At 61.9% G+C, this 18415-nt stretch overlaps 3 protein-coding genes across 3 annotated transcripts in view; 2 read left to right on the top strand and 1 right to left on the bottom strand.

The window, feature by feature from the left end:
• Positions 1–1419: 1419 nt before the first annotated feature.
• ESPL1 (extra spindle pole bodies homolog 1 (S. cerevisiae)) lies at positions 1420–13935 on the top strand. Its single transcript, XM_010565108.1, has 29 exons — positions 1420–1624; positions 1837–1941; positions 2138–2258; positions 2491–2627; positions 2869–3062; positions 3217–3459; positions 3667–3811; positions 4023–4179; positions 4245–4405; positions 4512–4646; positions 4735–4854; positions 5014–5185; positions 5392–5520; positions 5636–5792; positions 6110–6219; positions 6575–7704; positions 7782–8139; positions 8265–8426; positions 11331–11544; positions 11676–11860; positions 11969–12096; positions 12170–12292; positions 12388–12543; positions 12620–12790; positions 12884–12988; positions 13091–13203; positions 13288–13371; positions 13461–13625; positions 13734–13935. Exons 1-29 carry the CDS (start codon positions 1442–1444, stop codon positions 13933–13935), a joined length of 5565 nt encoding a protein of 1854 aa, XP_010563410.1. The 5' UTR covers positions 1420–1441.
• Positions 13936–14547: 612 nt separating this feature from the next.
• PFDN5 (prefoldin subunit 5) lies at positions 14548–16518 on the top strand. Its single transcript, XM_010565109.1, has 6 exons — positions 14548–14636; positions 15213–15315; positions 15643–15674; positions 15850–15924; positions 16051–16156; positions 16240–16518. Exons 1-6 carry the CDS (start codon positions 14565–14567, stop codon positions 16317–16319), a joined length of 468 nt encoding a protein of 155 aa, XP_010563411.1. The 5' UTR covers positions 14548–14564; the 3' UTR covers positions 16320–16518.
• A 481-nt stretch (positions 16519–16999) lies between these two features.
• Positions 17000–18415, bottom strand: part of LOC104830328 (zinc finger and SCAN domain-containing protein 2-like) — a 7409-nt gene continuing 5993 nt past the window's right edge. Inside the window, exon 3 of the mRNA XM_010565160.1 lies at positions 17000–17656. Within this exon, the coding sequence (XP_010563462.1) occupies positions 17049–17656 (608 nt within the window). The 3' untranslated portion in view covers positions 17000–17048. The remainder of the gene's footprint in view (positions 17657–18415) is intronic.

Genomic DNA, 18415 nt, shown 5'->3' with positions numbered 1-18415 from the left:
GCTGGGGGTGGGGGCTGTGAGCCCCTAGGGGGGCCAGGCAGTGGGGCTTTGGGCACCGGGGTGGCCGGAGAGTGGGGCTGGGGGGGTTGTGTGGTCCCCCAAGGGGCTGGGGAGTGGGGCTGTGGGTCTTGGGGGGACGGACTGGAGAGGGAGTTGGGGGCTCCCAGGGGGCTGGAGAATGGTGTGGTGGGGGGCTGTGAGCACTGAGGAGGCCTCGGGAGTGGGGGCTGGGAGTTGCCTGTGAGCACTGGGGAGCCTGCGAGCCCGGAGGGGGGCTGGGAGCTGTGGGGGTCCCACACCTTTCCCTGCCCACCCCAGCCTGGTGTCACATCAGAAACACCCGAAAGCAGCTGATTTCGCCGCCCGGATGGACGGCTGGGAGGGCATATCCGAGCTGCTCGCCAAGCTGTGGGTAAGCCGGGGACCGGGGGGGGCTCTGCTGCCGGCACTGTGGGGGGGGAACCCTCCCCTGGAAGGCTCTGGGCTGGGTGCCAGAGGTCTGACATCCTCCCCTCTCCAGAAATGGCTCTTACACTCCCCGGGAGGTGCCTCCGATGCCAGCCAGGCCTCCCGGCTGCAGAAAAGCCAGGTCTGCGACAGGGTCCTGCGGATTTGTGTTGAGCAGATGGCCAAACCCGGGGGCTGCCCGGCACACACCGCCAGCCTGGTGGCCGTGGCTGAGGCCGCGTGCCAGGGCTACCTGACCGCCGTGCCGCAGCCTGCTCCCCTCTACCTGGAGAAGATCCTCTACCACCTGCTGAGGAACACGGCCGGCCGGGGGAGCGGCGATGCCTGCTGGAGGGTGGCTGACCTCCTCCGTGCCCGGCTGCTGACCTACCGCCCTGGCCAGGCACCCTCCAAGGACTTCACAGCCATCGTCCACAGCAGCTTCAGCGTGCTCTGGAGAGGGGCGGACGCTTTGGCTGAGCCTGACCGGCCACAGGAGGAGGGTAGAGCTGTCCTCTCAATCCGTCTGCGAGCCCTGCGCTTCCTTCTGCTGCTGGAAGAGGACGGGGTGGCCTTGCCGCCACTGCAGCCCCCCTTCTTCACCTCCCAGACGGCACAGCAGGCAGCTGCCGCCGCCACCTTGTACGAAGCCCAGCGGGCGCCGTCCTCGGCTTTCCTCGGCCGGCAGCTTGGGGACTGCTTGCTCGCAGCTCTGCGAAAGGAGGCGACGGAGCCGCCCACCCTCCAGCAATCCTTCTGCTTCTTCGAGCTCACCCTGGAGCAGTGCTGGCATCTCTGCAAAAGCGGCCAGTACAGGGCAGCCAAGAAGGCGGTAAAGGACGCGAGGGGCTTCCTGGGGGCCACCGGCAGCTCTGTGAACTCTTTTGGTGATCCTCTGTCCCTCCTGGAGGCTGGGGTTCAGCTGAGCCAGGTGCTGGCCGAGAGCGCTTGCCCCGCGGGGCCGCCCTTCTCCCAGGCTGCGGCGGCTCTCGGCATGGCAGCGGAGGCATCGGAGCGGTTCCTCAGGGTGCTGGCTGAGAGCTGCCAGCTCATCGTCTCCTCCCTGGGCGAGTACGCGAAGAGGAGCAAGCAGTGGCCCTTTGGCCGGGAGGACGTGCTCGGCTTCTGTGCCTTCACCGAGGGGCACTGCCGTGTCCTCTACCGGCTGCTGGAGAGGGTAAGGCTGGGGCTGGGAGTGGGGTGACCATGTAGCGTGGTCAACCAGAGCTTCTGTTAGTAGCTGGAAGGTTTGTAACCCCACTCCAGGCTTGATGCTCCCCTTAATCCATTAGCGAAGTGTCCCTGTCTGGTGTCCCCATCCTGAGCAGTAGCACCCAGTGCTGCCCAGGCCCCATGAATGCCGCTTTTCCCCTTCCCTCCCCTCTGCAGATTCCTCCCGATGGTGTCAAACAGAAGCTCATGGTGAAGCAGCTTCTCTACCGCAGCCTCCAGCTCTTTGCCAGTGTGGCCTACGACACCTTCCAGTGCTCCCAGGTACCGGCAGTGGAGGGGATGGTTGCTGGCACTGGGGGTGGGTGGGACCCTCATGGTGCTGGGTGGCTTTTCCCTTCAGAGGTAGCACGTTGGTGGGGTTGGAAGGGGCTGCTCAAGCCACCCTGGGGGGGGTTCTGGGGGGCTGTGGGTCCCTGGCGGCCTCTTGCCAGCTTCCATCTCCCTGCAGCCGTTGCAGGCAGCGGGCTGGCCGGGTCTGGAGCGGCTGACGGCGGGCTGCAGGAGGAGCGTGGCGTGGATGCTGGAGGCACTGGAGGGGCTCCCTGAGAGTGAGAGAGCCCAGTACCTCGATGTCACTGGTCAGTGCTGCGGCGGGTGGGACCAAACTCAGCATCTCAGCCCCGGCTGGGGTCGAACGCAGACACAGAGCTTGGGGTCTGTGTATCTGGGGAGCAACGAGGGGGTTCTCCGTCATGCAAAACACATGGCTGGTGGGGCCAGGGCAGAGGGTGATGGTCCCTGGCTGGACAGGGAGAGAGGGGTCGTTCTCTCTCCATCACATCTTTAATATTCGGCTTTCACTTGTGGCAGTGTCATGCACGTTCAAGCTGGCCTATATCTTCTACAACCAGAACCTTCACGAGGAGGCCAGCTCTGTCTGCGAGCTCCTCTGCAAGTGGCTGCAGACAGCAGATGCGTACGCTTGTCCAGAGATACCCCCGGAGAGGGTAAGCGCTTGCCTGATGCTTCTGGCAAAACTGAATGGGGCTGAGCTGAACCATCTGGTCCCAGGGCCAGGGGAGCAAAGGAGAGGATGGGACCAGCTTTTGCTCCTGGAACAACCCCAGTTCCCTGCTCTGAGGTCTTCCCTTCGCCCAGGCAGGGAAGAGGGCTGCGGTACGGGACATGGGATGGAGGGATTTTGCTCCCACTGGGCGCTGAAGCCAGTTCTCTGTGGTCTCCCCACAGCTGCACAAATGCTTCAGGCTGCAGGTGGAAAGTTACCGCAAGCTGGGGCGGCTGGAGAGAGCCCTGGCATGTGTGGTGCAGTGGCTGGCTGCGCTGCAGGGCCAGATTGGGGAGCTGCTGGCAGAGCCCATCTCCCTCTGGGTCAGAGTCAAAACAGATGCTGCAAAACAGGGGGCTGAGGAGTTACGATTACGGTAAGACCTGGAGGGCTGCCTGGTGCGTGGGGGGTGGAAGTCTTGAGAGCTGTGGTTCACAAGCCAATAAAATGATGATGTTTCTCCCTGCGAGATGTGCCCGGTTCCGCTGCGCTCTGCACAGAGCCCCCCTTACAGCTCCTGTTTCTCCCAGGACCCTGAAGGAAGGCTTGGAGGGGCACAGCCTGGATGCAGAGACCTTGGTGACTGTCCTTTTTGCGGAGTTGAAGGCCTACAAGACTGTGCGAGCCAACACAGGGCAGGAACGCTACAATGTCCTCTGTGACCTGCTGGAGATCTGCTCGGAGGAGAGCGGCCGCCTGCATGAGCGAGCTATCGGCTTGACAGAGTTGGCCCAGGTCTTGTGCTACCACAGCTACGCCCAGCAGACGGACTGGTGGGTGGACACTGGTGTGCTGGGATCACCTCCCTGAACATCACCAGGGAGCATTTGAGGGTCCTCAGGGGGAGTTTTAAGGATCTGGAGTGTTAGTGCTCTGGCTGTTTGCTCTGTTTGGGGTTCTGGGGTGTATCTATCCCTCCCCTTAAAATGCTCCAGGGGTTTTGGGGGTAGAAGGCTGTTTCTAATCCCTCTGTCTGGCAGCTCTTCCCTGGATTCCATCCAGGAAGCCTTGCGGCTGCTGGAGTTGGTGCCCAGGAGCGCCCAGAACCGGGACCGACTCCTCGATGACCAGGCACAGGCTCTGCTCTGGCTCTACATCTGCACCCTAGAGTCCAAGCTGGAGCAGGTGGGTGGGGGTGGTGGAGGGGGGGCTGTGGGATGCTGAAACGGGTCCAGATCTAGAAACGCCATGGGGGTCCGTGCACGCATCAGGTGCCCTCCTCAGCCTTGGCAATGCTCAGCTCTGCACTGGGGCCACCAAAAGCCACCCAGAACCCGCTGATAAACACGATGGTGTCTCTTAACATGTGTTACTGCTGCCTTCTCCCATGCTGCAGAGCATAGAGAGGGACCAGAGAGCCAAAGCTCAGGGGCTAACGAACCTGGGTGACTTTGAGCCCAACGACCTCAACTACGAAGGCAGGCTGCTGGAGAACAGATTCCTGTACGACGGCATCTCTTTCAACCTGGTGACAGAGACTGGTGAGGATGCTGGCGGGTTTGGGCCCTTCGTGAAGAGGCTTTCCAGGAGCACCTGGTTTCAGGTCAGGGTGTCTCAGACCTGTGGTGTGCCCCCTCAGCTCTGTCCAAAAGCCTGGACGACGCGTTTGCCTTGTGGAAGCAGCTCCTGGCCACGCCGGGTGTCCCGGCCGTGCGCAGCCCTGAGCAGACTGTAGCCTCCCTGCACCTCCTGGCAGCTCTCTACAAGCTGATGGCCAAGGTAATGCTGCTGGGGAGGTGGTCAGTGGGATGGCAGCCTCCCCAGGCACACAGAATCCCTCTGAGGTGGTCTCTGAGAGTAACCATGAGGGTTTTCCTGACCCCAGCCCTTGCAAGCCATGGAGACCTACCTGCTGGTCAGAGCCCTGTGCAGTGCACTTGGGGACAGCCTGGGCATGGCCAGCGCCCTGTGCCAGCTCACCAAGCTGCTCTTCCAGCTGGAGTGCCCCAGCTATGCCCAGGTAAGTCTGGCAGGGAGGGAAAGGGCTGTGGGGCGAGCTTGGCTGATCCCCGAGGCTGCAGCCCTCAGGCTGGTGTGTTGGTTTCCAGCTTTTTTTGGAGGAGATGGAGTCCTGCCTGCAGAAAGCTGACAGCAGCAATGATTCCTACCTGCTGCTGCAGCAAACCTGCCTCCTGCTCCGCAGCCAGCTGTGTTGTGTCAACCACCGGGTAAGGCTCCTAAAAACCCTTTTCTGCCTCAGAAGTAGTGTCAGAGGGCAAGAGGAGACTGCAGCAGCTCTGTCTGGCTATCTCAGTACCTCTTGCTAGGAACCTTGGGTGTGGAGATACCCTGGACCACAAATGGTGACTCTTTTTCTCCCTCTGCAGATTGAAGAGGGTCTCACCCTGTTGCTGGAGGTGCTCCAGAACCCAGCTCTGCAAAAAAGCACAAAGGTCTGGTACCTGCTGCGAGCCCATGTCCTTCAGCTGGTGGCCGTCTACCTGAGCCTCCCTGCTGCCCGCCTCTCGCTCAAGCTTCGGCAGCAGATCTTTGTGCAAGGTGAGTTGCAGGGGATGTTTAAAACCCTGCCGGTGAGCGCCAGGTTGACAGGGGTCATGGATGAAGCTCCGTGCAAATGTTTCACCTCTGGGTTTCTCCAAAGCAGCCCCTTTTGGGACAAGGAGAGGGAATCTGGGCGAGTTGCTCTGTGCTGGGTCTGGGGAGGGTCTTGGTTAGTGCAGATACCCACGACTGCCCTCGCACAGGGTGGAAGAGTCCCAAGACGGCTCTTGTCGAAGCCCAGAAGCTTTTCCGCAGCATCATCCTCCTGCTGATGGGCAGTGATGTGCTGGGCTGTCAGAAAACAGCGGCCGATGTCCAGTTTGTGGATTACGGTGAGCTGGTTGTTAGCGTGGACCAAAACCCAAGTGCTCCTCTGGAAAGAGTCGGGCTCCTTGCCTGCCTCTCCCGGAGGAGCAGCTCCCATCACCTTCTTGTCCTCCCTCGCAGGGGACAACCTGCTGCTGAAGTGGCAAGTGCTGGCTGATACACTGGCCTGTTCGGAGCACCTCGTGGCTCTCCTCGGCAGGTTGGAGGTGGTGTGTAAAGCCAAAGCCTTCTGCTTGGAGGCTGTCAAGCTCGCCGTGAAACTGCAAGCCACCCGGTGGTGAGTTGACCGTGGAGTGGCGGGGTGAGCCTGGCCCCGAGCTTGGGGAATGCTAGGTTAGGGATGAGCTGCCCTGTGGCCACAGGGGACACTGGTGTCTTTGTCCCTTGGTGAGGGACTGGCCCCGGTGGGAGGGTTTGGCACCTTCTCAGCTTGGTCTGGAACAAGCAGCTGCTCTGGGGTGTGTTATCCTGTGAATTCAGCTTGCCAGGCCAGACGTGAGCTTGTTCCTCGCTGCCTGCCTCCTGCATGGCCCTGGGAATGGAGCGACGGCTGTTGTGGAGGGGCTCTGAGGGCTGTTTTTCTCCCCCTCCCAGGTGTACTTCTTTCCTGGTGCTGAAGGCTCAGCTGGAGCTGCAGCAGAGTGAGCTGGAGCTGAGCCACTTCGACCTCCAGCAGGCTCTCTTCCTCCTGGAGTCTGATGCTGGTGAGTCCCTGCTCTGGGCTTGGAGGGGAATGGAGGGGCCGAGGTAAGCTCCAAGCTCAGCCAGTGCCAGGGATGACCCCTCTTGCACCCGCTTTTGGGCTGGGGTGAAAGACCAGCCTTGTGCAGATGCTGCTGGAGCAGCTGAGCCTCGTCACCCCGGAGGGTGCAGAGGTGGGGGATGACTCTGGGCCACGTTTCAGTTCATCGAGCGATTCCTCCAGCCAATAAAGGCGTAGCTGGGGAAAGCAGAGCGTTGGGTCTGGCCTTCTGCACCCCTCCTTGGGCTGTCTGTGGTGGGAGCTGGGGGAGGGCTGTGCAGGGAAGACACCGAAATAACCTTCTCCTCCGCCCACAGACCTTGGAGCCAGCCAGAGGCAGAAAGGCCAGATGAAGATCCTGCCCAGGAAAGGCAAACTTGAGGGCAAGAAGCCAAGGGACTCCATCTCTGAGCCCCTCAGGGAAGAGGAAGCTTTCCTGAAGGGCCCTGCACTGGAGTTTGTGGCCACAGTGAGTGGGCTGGAGAAGGCGGATGCTCTCACCGCCTCACCGGAGCTGAAGCCTGAGAGGAGGAAGAGACTGGCCTTCCTCACCCACCCGGCAGCCTGCCTGTGCCGCCTCTGCTCCGACTTGGCCCTCTCAGCTCTCTGCCTGCGCTGGCTCCTCTCCTGTGCCCACGGCGAGCTGGCAGCGGGCAGCACAGCCGAGGGGCTGGGTCTGATCCACGAGGTGCTGCCACGCTGCGCCGCCGTGGCCACACGCTTCGCCGCCGTGCTGCGAGACAAGCTGTGGGGCGGCTCCGTCGGCCGGGACCTGCCTGTGCTGGAGCTGCTGGACAATCTGGTGGCCACTGGCTATGCTGCGTTGGCCCTTCAGAGCCTGGCCAGCCCCCGGCCGGCAGAGGAGCTGCAGGAGGAGCTGCAGACGGGGTTGACCACCTTAGCATCCTGCAGCCCCCACCTGCCCAGCCTGGAGGTCTCCAGGGCCAGCCTGCTGCTCACCAAAGCCACAGCCGCCGTTTGCCGCCTGGCTTCCAAGCACGGCAGCTCCGTGGATGGTGTTTTTGCCAGCTCTAGGAACTGCCAGCTGCCCACGCTGACTCCGATGGAGCCCAAAGTGGCGGCTGTGCCCCAGACCCTCAAGATGGGCAAGGCTGAACCTCAAAGGCGCAAAAAGAAGACAGCATTGGCCCCTGCCATGCCCAAGCCCAGAGTGAAGAAGAGCCAGAGAGCGAAGCCCCTGGTTGTGCCGAACACCGATGACGCCTTTGCTCTGGGTGACTCGGACAGTGAGGTGCCCCCCATCGTCATCCAGCCGGTGACAGTGCCCTGCACCCCGCACCAGAAAGCCTGTCCCCTCGCCAAGGCACGTGCAGCCCTTGGCCCCAGGACTCCCTTCACCATCTTCAGTGAATCCTCCCCGCCGGCTGGCAAGTCCCGGCACCCACGAGCACCCAAAGTCTTGCAGAAAGTCAAGTCTCGCCTAAAGGTGAGTGAGGAGAGAGGCGAGGGGCAGCCCGGTGCGCCCAGCACCAGCCCCAACACCCCCCTGTCCCTCCGCTTTAGGTGACGTTCAGTGATGACAGCGACATGGAGGATCCTGAAGCGGGGCCGACTCCCACAGCTACCCGCAAGACATCCTGTGCCCGAAAAGCTCTGCCTGCCAAATCCATGGGGTCCCAGGCAAGCTCGCTGGGGTTTGGTGGCCAGAGCAGCACTGCCCAGCCCCGGAGAGGGCGGCCAGGCAGCCGTCGAGCCGGGGCTGCGGAGGAGAAGAGGGAGCGGATGACCCGTAGGGCTCCCAGAAAGAGAGTGGAGGAACGGGATCTTCTGAGAACCATTGAGGAAGAGGAGAAGGTGGAGGAAGAGCTTGAGATCAGCTTTGAGGTCTTGCGGGCCTCTGAGGAAGAGGAGGGAGCTCCAGGTGAGCTGGGCTACCCCAGGGATTGGGGGGGGGGGGCTGTCCTGCCTTTGTGCACCCCTAAGCAGTTGCTGTCCCCACTGCTGCCACCAGTCCCAGGGACCAAGTGCCTCTGTCCCTCCCTGCAGGCAGGAGACGGCTGCCTCGGCGCAGGCAGGAGGGTGCAGACGTGGAGCACGAGGTCCTGCAGCAAGAGGCCGGCGAGGACGTCTTGGCAGCGCGGTGGCTGGGCAGCGGGGACCCCCTGCGCCTGGAGGGGACCCTGTCCTCCACCCTGCCTACGGCTGGCGGTGAGAACCCGGCCCCATGTGGGTGGGGAGGTTTTGGTGTTGGGGAGCTGTAGGGGGAGGAAATCTGAAGCTGAGCCTCTCGGTGAAATCAGTGGCACCTCTGCAAAAACATATTTTAAAATGGGCAAAACCCACTGTAGGGGCAGAGAGCAAAAGAACTGAGGAGGAGTAGGGGCTGCTCCCTGGTGCCGGGAGAAGGAGTTTCCAGACCCGCTCCAGCAGGTCCGCATCCTTCCCGTGCTGAGGACTCCAGAGCTGGACGCAGTGCTCTGGGGGGAGGTCTGGGCAGAGCAGAGCAGAGGGGCAAAACCCCCTCCCTCGACTGGTGATGTAGCCCAGGAGACAGTTGGCTTTCCGGGCTGTGAGCGCACATGGCCAGCTCATGGCCAGCTTTTTGTCCCCCAGTACACCCAGTTCCTGCTGGGCAGGGCTGCTCTCCATCCCTTCAGCCCCCAGCCCGGGCTGGTACTGGGGTTTGCCTCGACCCAGGGGCAGGACCTCGTGCTTGGCCTTGTTGAACTTCATGAGGTTCACAGGGGCCCCCTTCTCGAGCTTGTCCAGGTTCCTCTGGATGGCATTCCCTCCCTCAGGCATGTCAGCCCGCCCCATCCCCAGACTTGCTGAGGGTGCATTTGATCCCACTGTCTATGTCTTTGAAGAAGATATTAAACCGTACGTCCCCCTGAGGGACACCACTTGTCACTGATCTCCATCTGGACATGGAACTATTGTCTCGAATCACCTCCCTGTCCTCCATGTGCCTCAGCAGAGCTTCTAGGAGGATCTGTTCCATGATCTTCCCAGGCACAGAGGTGAGGCTGACGGGTCGGTAGTTCCCAGGGTCCTCCTTTCTACGCTTTTTAAAAATGGGTGCAATGTTTCCATTTTTTCCAGTCACTGGGGACTTCACCTGACTGCCATGACTTTTCAAATATCATGGCGAGTGGGTTGGCAACTACATTGGCCAATTCCCTCAGGACTCTGGGATGCATCTCGTCAGGTCCCATAGACTTATGTATGTTCAGGTTCCTCAGGTGGTCATGAACCTGATCTTCTCTTACTGTGGAAGGGACTTTGCTCCCCCAGTCCCTGTCTTGCGGTCCATCCACTGGAGAGGTATGGGAAGAGAGGTTGCCAGTGAAGACTGAGGCAAAAAGTTGTTGAGTACCTCAGCCTTGTCCCCATCCTTTGTTACCAGTTGTGTTGATCGGCGGGGGGCGGGGGGGGGCTATGCTTTCTTTGACCTTCCTTTTCTGGCTGACATACCTGTTGAAGCACTTCTTATATTCTGTGTGTCCCTTGCCAAGTTCAGCTCAAGCAGTGCCTTGGCCTTCCTGACGCCAACCCAACAACGTCCCTATACTCTTTCCAGGATACCTGTCCCTGCTTCCACTGCCTGTATGTTTCCTTCTTGCCCTTTAGTTTGACCAGCAGGTCTTGACTTACCCATGCTGGTCTCTTGCTTTCCTTTCCTGATTTCTTACACCTGGGGGTTGAGAGCTCTTGCACTCTATAGAAAGCATCCTTAAAGATAGGCCAGCTCTGTTCTGCTCCCTTGTCCCTGAAGGCAGTTTCCCAGGGGCTCCTGTTGACTAACTCCTTGATCAGCTGTCAGTTTGCTTTCCGTAAATTCAGGGTCCTGACTTTACTCTTCGCCTGACCCATATCCCTCAGGACTGTGAACTCCACCAGTGCACGATCACTGCAGCCCAGGCTGCCTCCAGTCTTGATGTCACCGATTAGTTCATTTGCATTAGCGACCAACAGCTCTGGTATTGCATCCCCTCTGGTAGGGCTGTCTGTTACCTGCCTTAAGAAGTTATCCTCAATGCATTCCAGAAGTCTCCTGGATTGCCTACAGCTCGCCGTGCTACTTTTCCAGCAGACATTGGGGTGGTTTAAGTCCCCCAGCAGGACGAGAGCCTGTGAGTGCGATGCCTCCTGTAGCTGGAGTATGAAGCCTTTGTTGATAGGCTCCGCTCAATTGGGCAGCCTGCAGTAGACACCAACCTCAAAGTTTCCTTTGTTGCCTTGGTCTCTAATTCTTACCCATAAGCTTTCAACCTGCTCGTGGCCGTTCTTCAGAGACAGCTCTTCACAATCGATCCATTTTTTGATGTAGAGGACAACCCCTCTGCCCCTTCTTCCTTGCCTGTCCCTTCTGAACAGCCGGTAGCCTTTGAGAGCCACACTCCAGTCATGGGATTCATCCCATCAAATTTCAGTAATGGCAACTAGGTCATAGCTTTCTAGCAGCACGGTGGCTTCCAGCTCCTGTTTGTTGCCCATGCTGCATGTGTTGGTGTGGAGGCACTTCATCTGGGCTGTTGTCACCTTCTTAGAGGAACACCCCTTAATTCCTTTGAGGTGTTTCAGTGGTGTTTCCCTCTTGGCTCCTATTACTTCAGGAGCCCCTGGCTCATCTCTGTAAGACTTCCAGTGTACCCAGCATGTCTCAGAGCAACAGGCTGAGGTTCCTCACTAGCACCCCATCCCTCTAGCCTTGGCCTATTGTCCCACAGCTTGTCGCGGGCAAGCCTGATTTCATCCCACTCCCCTCCAAGTCTAGTTTAAAGCTCTGTCAATGAGCTCTGCTAGCTCGTGAGCAAAGATCTTCTTCTCTCTTTGAGAAAGGTGAATCCCATCCGATGCCAGCAGGCCTGGTGCCGTGTAGGCCATCCCATTATCGAAAAAAACCCACCCTGCTGGCCAAGGGTAACACGGGACTGGTCTGCAAGCCTCCAGTGCATGGGATGCTGGTCTCGGGCTGGGAGCTGGTGGCTGTGATGGGGATGCTAGGTCTATCCCCTCTGCTCCCTGCTCCACCTCCCCTCGCCACTGCTTCAAGTGTTGCCCAAGGGCTCGGCGGCTGATCCTGGGGTTTTGCTGCTTTGTCCCTTCCAGATGTCTCCTCGCTGGACACAGTCCTTGAGCTCCTGAAAGATGCTTTCAACTGCATCAGCCACTGCCCTCCCGGTGCACTCTACAGCCAGCTCTGCCAGCTCCTGGCTCTGGCCATGGGGAACCAGGACCCCCTCCTCACCGCGTACCTGCTCTCCGAGTCAGTCTCCGTCACCACTCGCCATCAGCTGCTCAGCATCATCCACAGGAAGATTCAGTGAGTCCCTCGGTCTCACCTCCCTCCATCCACAGAGCATCACGGAGAAGGGGCTCACCCAACACCAGCAGAGCCCCAGCAAAGGTGATTTTGGGGTGGTTATTCCCCCCTGACTGCCTTTCCCTCTGCAGCAAAGAGAAGAAGTCAGCGGGGGACGTGGCCGAGCAGCTCCGGGGGCTCTCCTTGCAGGAGGGGAGCGCTGCCCAGCGCAGACACCACCTCACCGAACTTGAGAGACTCTTCATGTTCAGCTCCACAGGGCTGGGATCTGAGGAGCGGGACAGCTTCCAGGCGCAGCTGCAGCAGATCCCCAGCGGTAAGGGCTGATGGGAGCAGAGGGACCAGGCAGCTCATTGCCCAGGAGGGTGTTAAGTGATGGATGGTGCCCTTGGGGCTGTCCTTAAGGTCTGGGTGTGACTTTCAGGGGTGACAGTGTGCGTGTTGACCCTCGTCAGCATCCGGCCTGGCTCCGTAGGGGACACGCTGCTGCTGGCACGGCTGGAGAAGGGCACTACTCCTGTGAACATCCGTATCCCCACCGCGCTCGCCAAGGTGAGGGCAGGGATGGGAGAGGGGCAGCCCAGCCATGTTTGCGGCTTGGATCATGGCTCCCTTCCTCCTCCAGGCCCCGCTGCGCTCGGTGCTGAGCGACTTTGATGCCATCCAGAAGGAGCAGAAGGAAGTCAACAGCTGCACGGACAAGCGAGAATGGTGGCTGCGCCGCTCCGAGCTGGACCGCAGGATGAAGGTGGGGGAAAACCACCCTGCACCCTGACGTGGGGCATACTTCAGAGGAGGTTGGGCGGTCCGGAGCCCCCTCAGTGACTCTCTGACCTCTTGCAGAGCCTCATCGAGACCCTGGAGACGCAGGTGCTGGGCTGCTGGAGGGGGGCCCTGATCCCCACTGCTCCCCATCCCAGTCTGGCAGAGGAAGCCACCCATTTGCACACCCAGCTCTGCCAGTGCGGCTGGAGGGACTCGGATCCCACCCTGCTCAAGGTGCCCGGGCTGGGGCAGGGTTTGGGGGAACTGAACCCCTGCTTTGCCGATGCTCACCCCTTCCTCCTCCTCGCAGGTGGTGCTGAACACTGCTTCCCTTCTTGGCCCCCATGACGTGCAAGCCCTGGCCTTCAGCCTCTGCCCAGCGCAGCCCCGCAAGGCTCAGCTCCTCTTGCAGGAGGCGGTGGAGAAGTGGAGAGCCTGCACCACGCAGATGGGCGGCTCCCTCGTCCTGGTTCTGGATAAGGTGAGACCCCAGCTCCTGCTTCACCTCCTCCTGGCTCTGCTAACCTCCCTCCCGCTCACGCCTTCCTCCTCCTCCTCCTCCTCTTCCTCCCAGCACCTGCAGAAGCTGCCCTGGGAGAGCATGGCGTGCCTGAAGGCTGTGCCTGTAACCAGGCTCCCTTCCCTGCGCTTCCTGGTCAGCTACTCCCTGGCACAGGAGGTGAGAGGATGGGAGACCCCGTGTACCCCAGCCCCGGGGTTTGGGGGAACCCCCCAAACCTTGCGCTGGGCTGGGACCCACTCGTCTCCCCTGCTCTGGCAGCAGTCAGGGTCCGTGCTGAGCCGCGGAGTGAACCCCAGCAGCACCTTCTACGTCCTCAACCCACACAGCAACCTCCTGGGCACTGAGGAACGATTTCGGGGCTGGTTTGAGAGGTGGGTGGAGATCTTGGAGGGGGGATATGGGGTTAGGGGGCATGGTCTGTGCCCCCCACCCCCTTCTCACCAGCTCTCCCACAGCGAACCTGGCTGGAGAGGTGTGACAGGAGCCGTCCCAAGGCCGGAGCAGATGCAGGCAGCCCTCCTGGAGCACGACCTCTACATGTGAGCATCACCAGGGCTGCTTGGGGAGACCCTGGGGGGGGGGTGTACGAGGGCAGCCGGAGCTCACCTGGGGGGGCTTCTTCCCATAGTTATGCGGGCCACGGAGCAGGTGCCCGCTTACTGGACGGACAGACCATCGCCCGGCTGGATTGCCGTGCCGTCGCCCTGCTCTTCGGCTGCAGCAGCGCCGCGCTCGCTGTCCGTGGCAGCCTGGAGGGCTCCGGCATCATCCTCAAGTACATCATGGCCGGCTGGTGAGTTACGGAGTGGGGGGGTGTCTGTGAGGGGGGCAGAGGCTTTGTATGCATGGTGCTGGGTTTTTTTTGGGGTGGGAATGGGTCTAATGCCCTCCTCCCTTCCAGCCCCTTCGTCCTGGGGAACCTGTGGGATGTGACAGACCGGGAGATCGACCGCTATGCCCAAGCGCTGCTGCAGGGCTGGCTGAGGGGGGGCTCGGGTGCCCCGCTCCTGTCCTACGTCACCCAGGCCCGCCAAGCCCCCAAACTTAAGTACCTCGTCGGGGCAGCCCCCGTTGCCTACGGGCTGCCCGTCTGCCTGCAGTGAGGGCTGGAGGGGGCCGCCGTCCCCGTGGGGAGGCAGTTGGGGACTCGCGGGGTGTGTGTGTGTCTGTGTTTACAACTGCTTTAATTTATTTTAACGAAAGTGTTTTTATTTGCGTGTTCTGTGACAATAAAGCTATTGCCCTGCTCCCTCCTGTTCCCCCACCACCCTGTTGCCCATTTGTTCACTCTCCCCAAGGCTGGACCCCCCCCCTCCCCCCCCAGGGAAGGTCTCCAAGACTCCTGCCCTCCTCCTCTGCTGCTGGAGGTGACCCAGAGCCCCCAGCCTTTGCTGCTCCCCCCCCCCATCCCTTGGTTTTTGGTGTTAGGGGGTCCCCAGGAGCCCTGGGAAGGTGGGGGGGGGCTGCTTGCTCAGGGTTCCATCACCATGACAGTGCTGGGCTTTAGCCTCTGCCCCTGGGGGGGCACCTTGGATGCCCCTTCCATGGGGGGAAGGACCCTTTTCCCTGGGGGAGGGTATTGGGGCGCTACAAGAGAGCTGCCCCCCCCTCCCCGACTTTGGGGGGGGGGCCTGCTGCCTCCCCCCCCGGGGCGCTGCCGGCCGCTAGGGGGCACGCGTCCGGCGGAGCAGCGAGAGGCCTGAGGGGTGCTAGAGCGTCGCGGCGGCCCAAGATGGCGCAGACGGTGAACGTGGGGGAGCTGCCGCTGCCGCAGCTGGAGCTGCTCAAGGGGCAGCTGGATCAGGTGGGGTCGCGTCGGGGGGGACTGTGTGGGGCCGAGGGGGGCTCTGTGGGGTCGGGCCCGCCCGCCTGGGGCTGTGTGGGAACGCGTTGGGCTGGGAGGGGCTGGGGGATGATGTGTGGGGCCTGACTGGGCTGGGGCGGGGGGAGGGGGGGGCTATACTGGACCAGACTGGGCTGTGGAGGTGGGAGGGGATGTGTGGGACCAGGCTGAGCTGGGGTGGGAGCGACAGGCCCGGACTCGGGGCGGGGGGGGCATGTGTGGAGGCAGAGTGAGCTGTTTGGAACTGGGGGAGGTGTGCTGGACCAGACTGGGCTCTGAGGAATACTGAGGTAGAAACTGGGTGGCTGGGTTGAGGGGGTGACGAGGCTGGAGCTGACCGGGTGAGGTGCTTCAGCCCCATGTCACCCTGTGTGACACTGGCTTGGAGACACCGCTGGGTGTGGGACTGTGGCCCCCCCTCCGTGACATCTCTTGGGGCTCTGGCACTTGCTCTTTGGGGCTGTTCCAGGCTCCCTCCTGCTCCCCCCCCCAGCCCCGGGGCCCTCTCCCCACTGACAGGGCTGTGCTCTCTGCCAGGAGGTGGAGTTCCTCTCGTCCTCTATTGCTCAGCTCAAGGTGGTGCAGACCAAGTATGTGGAAGCCAAGGACTGCCTCAACGTGCTCAACAAGAGCAATGAAGGCGAGTGGGATCCCCCCCATCCCAGCTGGACCAGGGGGCGCTGTGCCAAGCCCCCAGAGGCCGGTACCCTCTTCCCTGGCTTTGCCGGCCCTGGCTGCTCCCCCAAATCACTCCTTCCTCCCTAGGGCTGAGACGTACCAAGTCCTGCTCTGAACAAACCACCCAGAGCCCCCGTGTCAGCTCTTTTGGCCCAGGCTCTGGCACCTCGTGCCCGGCAGAGAGGCTGAGGGGGCTGCTGGAGTGGCCCAGATGTTACAACACCCTGCCCAGATGTTGAGTTGTGGCCCTGTGGGCTCCCCTCACTCGCCTCTGCTTGCTTTTTCACAGGGAAGGACCTGCTGGTGCCCCTCACCAGCTCTGTATCCTTTCTCACCCCCGCAAATTCACTCCCCTTGGGGCTGTTTGTGCCAAACCAGTGGCGCCACCATCACGCTGTGGTGCCGCTACCTGGCACACCCAGGCTCTGTCCCTGCCTTTCCTGCCAGAGCCGTGTAACCCTCCCGGTTCCCTGCTTTCCCTAACACCCCCTCCCAGATGTATGTCCCAGGGAAGCTCTCGGATGTCGAGCGTGTCCTGATCGATGTCGGAACTGGCTACTATGTGGAGAAGGTGAGGGGTGTGCGTGAGGGACACTGTCGGGTTTGGGGGGGTGGCTCGGTGCCTTTCCTGGGGAACTGCTCCCCATGTTTGTGTCATGGAGGCCCCCCTTAACTCCCTTGCTGCCCCTTCCCTCAGACAGCAGATGACGCCCGAGACTTTTTCAAGCGGAAAATCGACTTCCTGACGAAGCAGATGGAGAAGATCCAGCCAGCACTGCAGGAGAAACATGCTATGAAGCAGGGTAAGCAGCTGGCTCCCTCCTCGCTCTTGGGGGGCACCCCCAGAAGCCTCCCCCGACTCCCCAGCCCCCTTCTCTCCCTGCAGCCGTGGTGGAAATGATGAGCCAGAAGATCCAGCAGCTCACGGCCTTGGGAGCCACGCAGGGTGCGACCACCAAGGCTTAGCCTTCAGCCTCACAGGCCCCCCTCCTCGCCATTGCCGCTGGGATGGGAGCCGAGGCTGGAGGGAGCCGTGGGGTGCAGCGCAGCCCCCGACCCCATCCTGGCTCTCTCTGTCCTGGTTCTCCAGCGCCTCTTTCCACCCCCATGGTGCCCGGCAGCACCAGCCCCCACTTTTTGTAGGCAGCATCTTGCTGCCGCGGTGCGGAATAAATGAATTGACTTCTCAAAGCGGGGTGCTTTTGGGGGTGGCGTTGGGGGGGGCTCTGCCAGGTCTGTGGCCACGCGACTTGGGGCAGCCTTATCCCAGGAATCCCGCTGCTCCCTCCATCTCCAGCCTCTCTCGCCCAACTTTGCAAGGCCTCAGCTAGGTCCCCCCCAACACCCCTGTGGGGCTTTTTACCCCCCCGAGACAAAATAATCCACCTTCCCCCAAACAGAACAACTTTATTCCATGGCCAAGGCCCCATCCAGCCGCGCTTCGCTCCCCCAGCGCAGGGTCTGCCTGGTGGTGCCCCATGGCTTCTACCCTACGTGTGTCCGTCCCGCCCCCCACCCCCAACCCCAGTATATACATCTATAGGGTCCATCCCCTATGGGGGGGTCACCGAGGTCCAGCCTGTGTCCGTTAGGGGCCACACAAACCACAACGGTGTCCGGCGTGGCTTGGCGTCACCTCGTCCCCCTGCCCGCAGCGCAGTCCGTGCGTCCCCCCTCGTGTCCCCCCAGCCAGTCTCAGCGGACAAAGAGGGGCTTGTGGACGCGCTTGTGGCGGTTGAGTGTGGCACTCTTGGCGAAGCTCTCCCCGCACTCCACGCAGATGTAGGGCTCATGGCCATGAGCCTGCGCTCGGTGACGCTCCAGCTCAGCACCGTCGCGGCAGCTCTGCCCGCACTCTGGGCAGGGTGAGGGCTGGCCGCGGGCAGCGTGAACCCGCTGATGCTTCAGCAGGTTGGTGCTCTGGGCAAAGCCGCGGCCGCACTGCCCGCAGCGGTGGGGCCGGGCGCCCGAGTGGGTGCGTTGGTGCTTGATGAGGTTCTTGCTTTGGGTGAAGCTCTTGCCGCACTGCCCACAGGTGTAGGGCTTCTCCCCGGTGTGGATGCGCTGGTGTTGGATGAGGTTGGAGCTCCAGCTGAAGCTCTTGCCGCAGTCCCCGCAGCGATATGGCTTCTCCCCGGTGTGCGTCCGACGGTGCTGAACCAGGTGCGAGTTTTGGCTGAAGCTCTTGCCGCACTCCCCACAGGTGCTGGGCCGTTCCCCGGTGTGAGTCCGCTGATGCCGCAGCAGCTTCGACCAGTGGCTGAAGCTCTTCCCGCACTCGTTGCAGATAAAGGGGCGCTGACGGCCACCCCGGTGCCGTCCCCCCACGCCCTCCCCCTCTTCCTCCTCACCGTAGCCCCCTGCCGACGTCGCGGCACCGGAGCTGGGCTGCCCTCCTCGTTTCTTGCTTTTGGGGGCTAGGGGGCTGTGGGGGATGACGGTCTGGATGATCTCGTGGGGCAGGACCTCGTCCTCGCAATCGCTCACGATGCCATCGTCGGCTGCGGGGGTGGGTAGAGAGGCTGGGGAGGGGGCTGGCGCCCCCCACCCCGGGGACAGGCGTCCCCCCCTCCAGAGCTGGGTCCCCCCTCCCCAGCCCACCCTCGCCCCCTCCTCACCAATGTAGACCCTCCGGACCATGTCCCCCTCGTCCGAGTCGTGCAGCTCCACCACGCAGGGCTCCTCCTGCTCCATGGGGGCGGCCGGCGGACCCCGGTGTCCTGCAGGGCAGTGGGGAACCCTGAGCTACCCCACCTGACATGGGACCACCCCCACCACCCCCCTCCCTGGCCTGAGACCCCCCCCCTCAGGCTCCAGAAACTCATCCTGAATTCCTCCTCCCTGATGACAATTTGCATCTCGTTTCCTGTTGCGCCATGGGGCCAGTTCCTGTGTGCTCAGGCCACACCGGAGCATGCGGGAGCTGGGCTCAGAGCTGCTGGGGGGGCCCCAGGTCCCTTCATGCCATCCCAGATCCCCTTCTGCTGCCCCATATCCCTCTCCGCTGCCCCAAATCCCCTTGTGCCACCCCAGGTCCCATCATGCCGCCCCCAAATCCCACT

This window comes from Haliaeetus leucocephalus, unplaced genomic scaffold (assembly GCF_000737465.1).
Source record: "Haliaeetus leucocephalus isolate CR32 unplaced genomic scaffold, Haliaeetus_leucocephalus-4.0 Scaffold186, whole genome shotgun sequence".
NCBI classification, from domain to species: Eukaryota; Metazoa; Chordata; class Aves; order Accipitriformes; family Accipitridae; genus Haliaeetus; species Haliaeetus leucocephalus.
The sequence above is the reverse complement of the archived record's forward strand: the minus strand, read 5'-3'. Positions and strand labels throughout refer to the sequence as shown.

Excerpts from the sequence above, each read along its gene's own strand:
- ESPL1 (XM_010565108.1), top strand. The coding sequence starts at position 1,442 with ATGGCAGCGGAGGCATCGGAGCGGTTCCTCAGGGTGCTGGCTGAGAGC. Across the intron at positions 2,259-2,490 it reads CCAGTACCTCGATGTCACTG|TGTCATGCACGTTCAAGCTG; the intron begins GTCAGTGCTGCG and ends CACTTGTGGCAG. Across the intron at positions 11,861-11,968 it reads GCTGCAGCAGATCCCCAGCG|GGGTGACAGTGTGCGTGTTG; the intron begins GTAAGGGCTGAT and ends TGTGACTTTCAG.
- PFDN5 (XM_010565109.1), top strand. The coding sequence starts at position 14,565 with ATGGCGCAGACGGTGAACGTGGGGGAGCTGCCGCTGCCGCAGCTGGAG. Across the intron at positions 14,637-15,212 it reads TCAAGGGGCAGCTGGATCAG|GAGGTGGAGTTCCTCTCGTC; the intron begins GTGGGGTCGCGT and ends GCTCTCTGCCAG. Across the intron at positions 15,675-15,849 it reads TGGTGCCCCTCACCAGCTCT|ATGTATGTCCCAGGGAAGCT; the intron begins GTATCCTTTCTC and ends ACCCCCTCCCAG.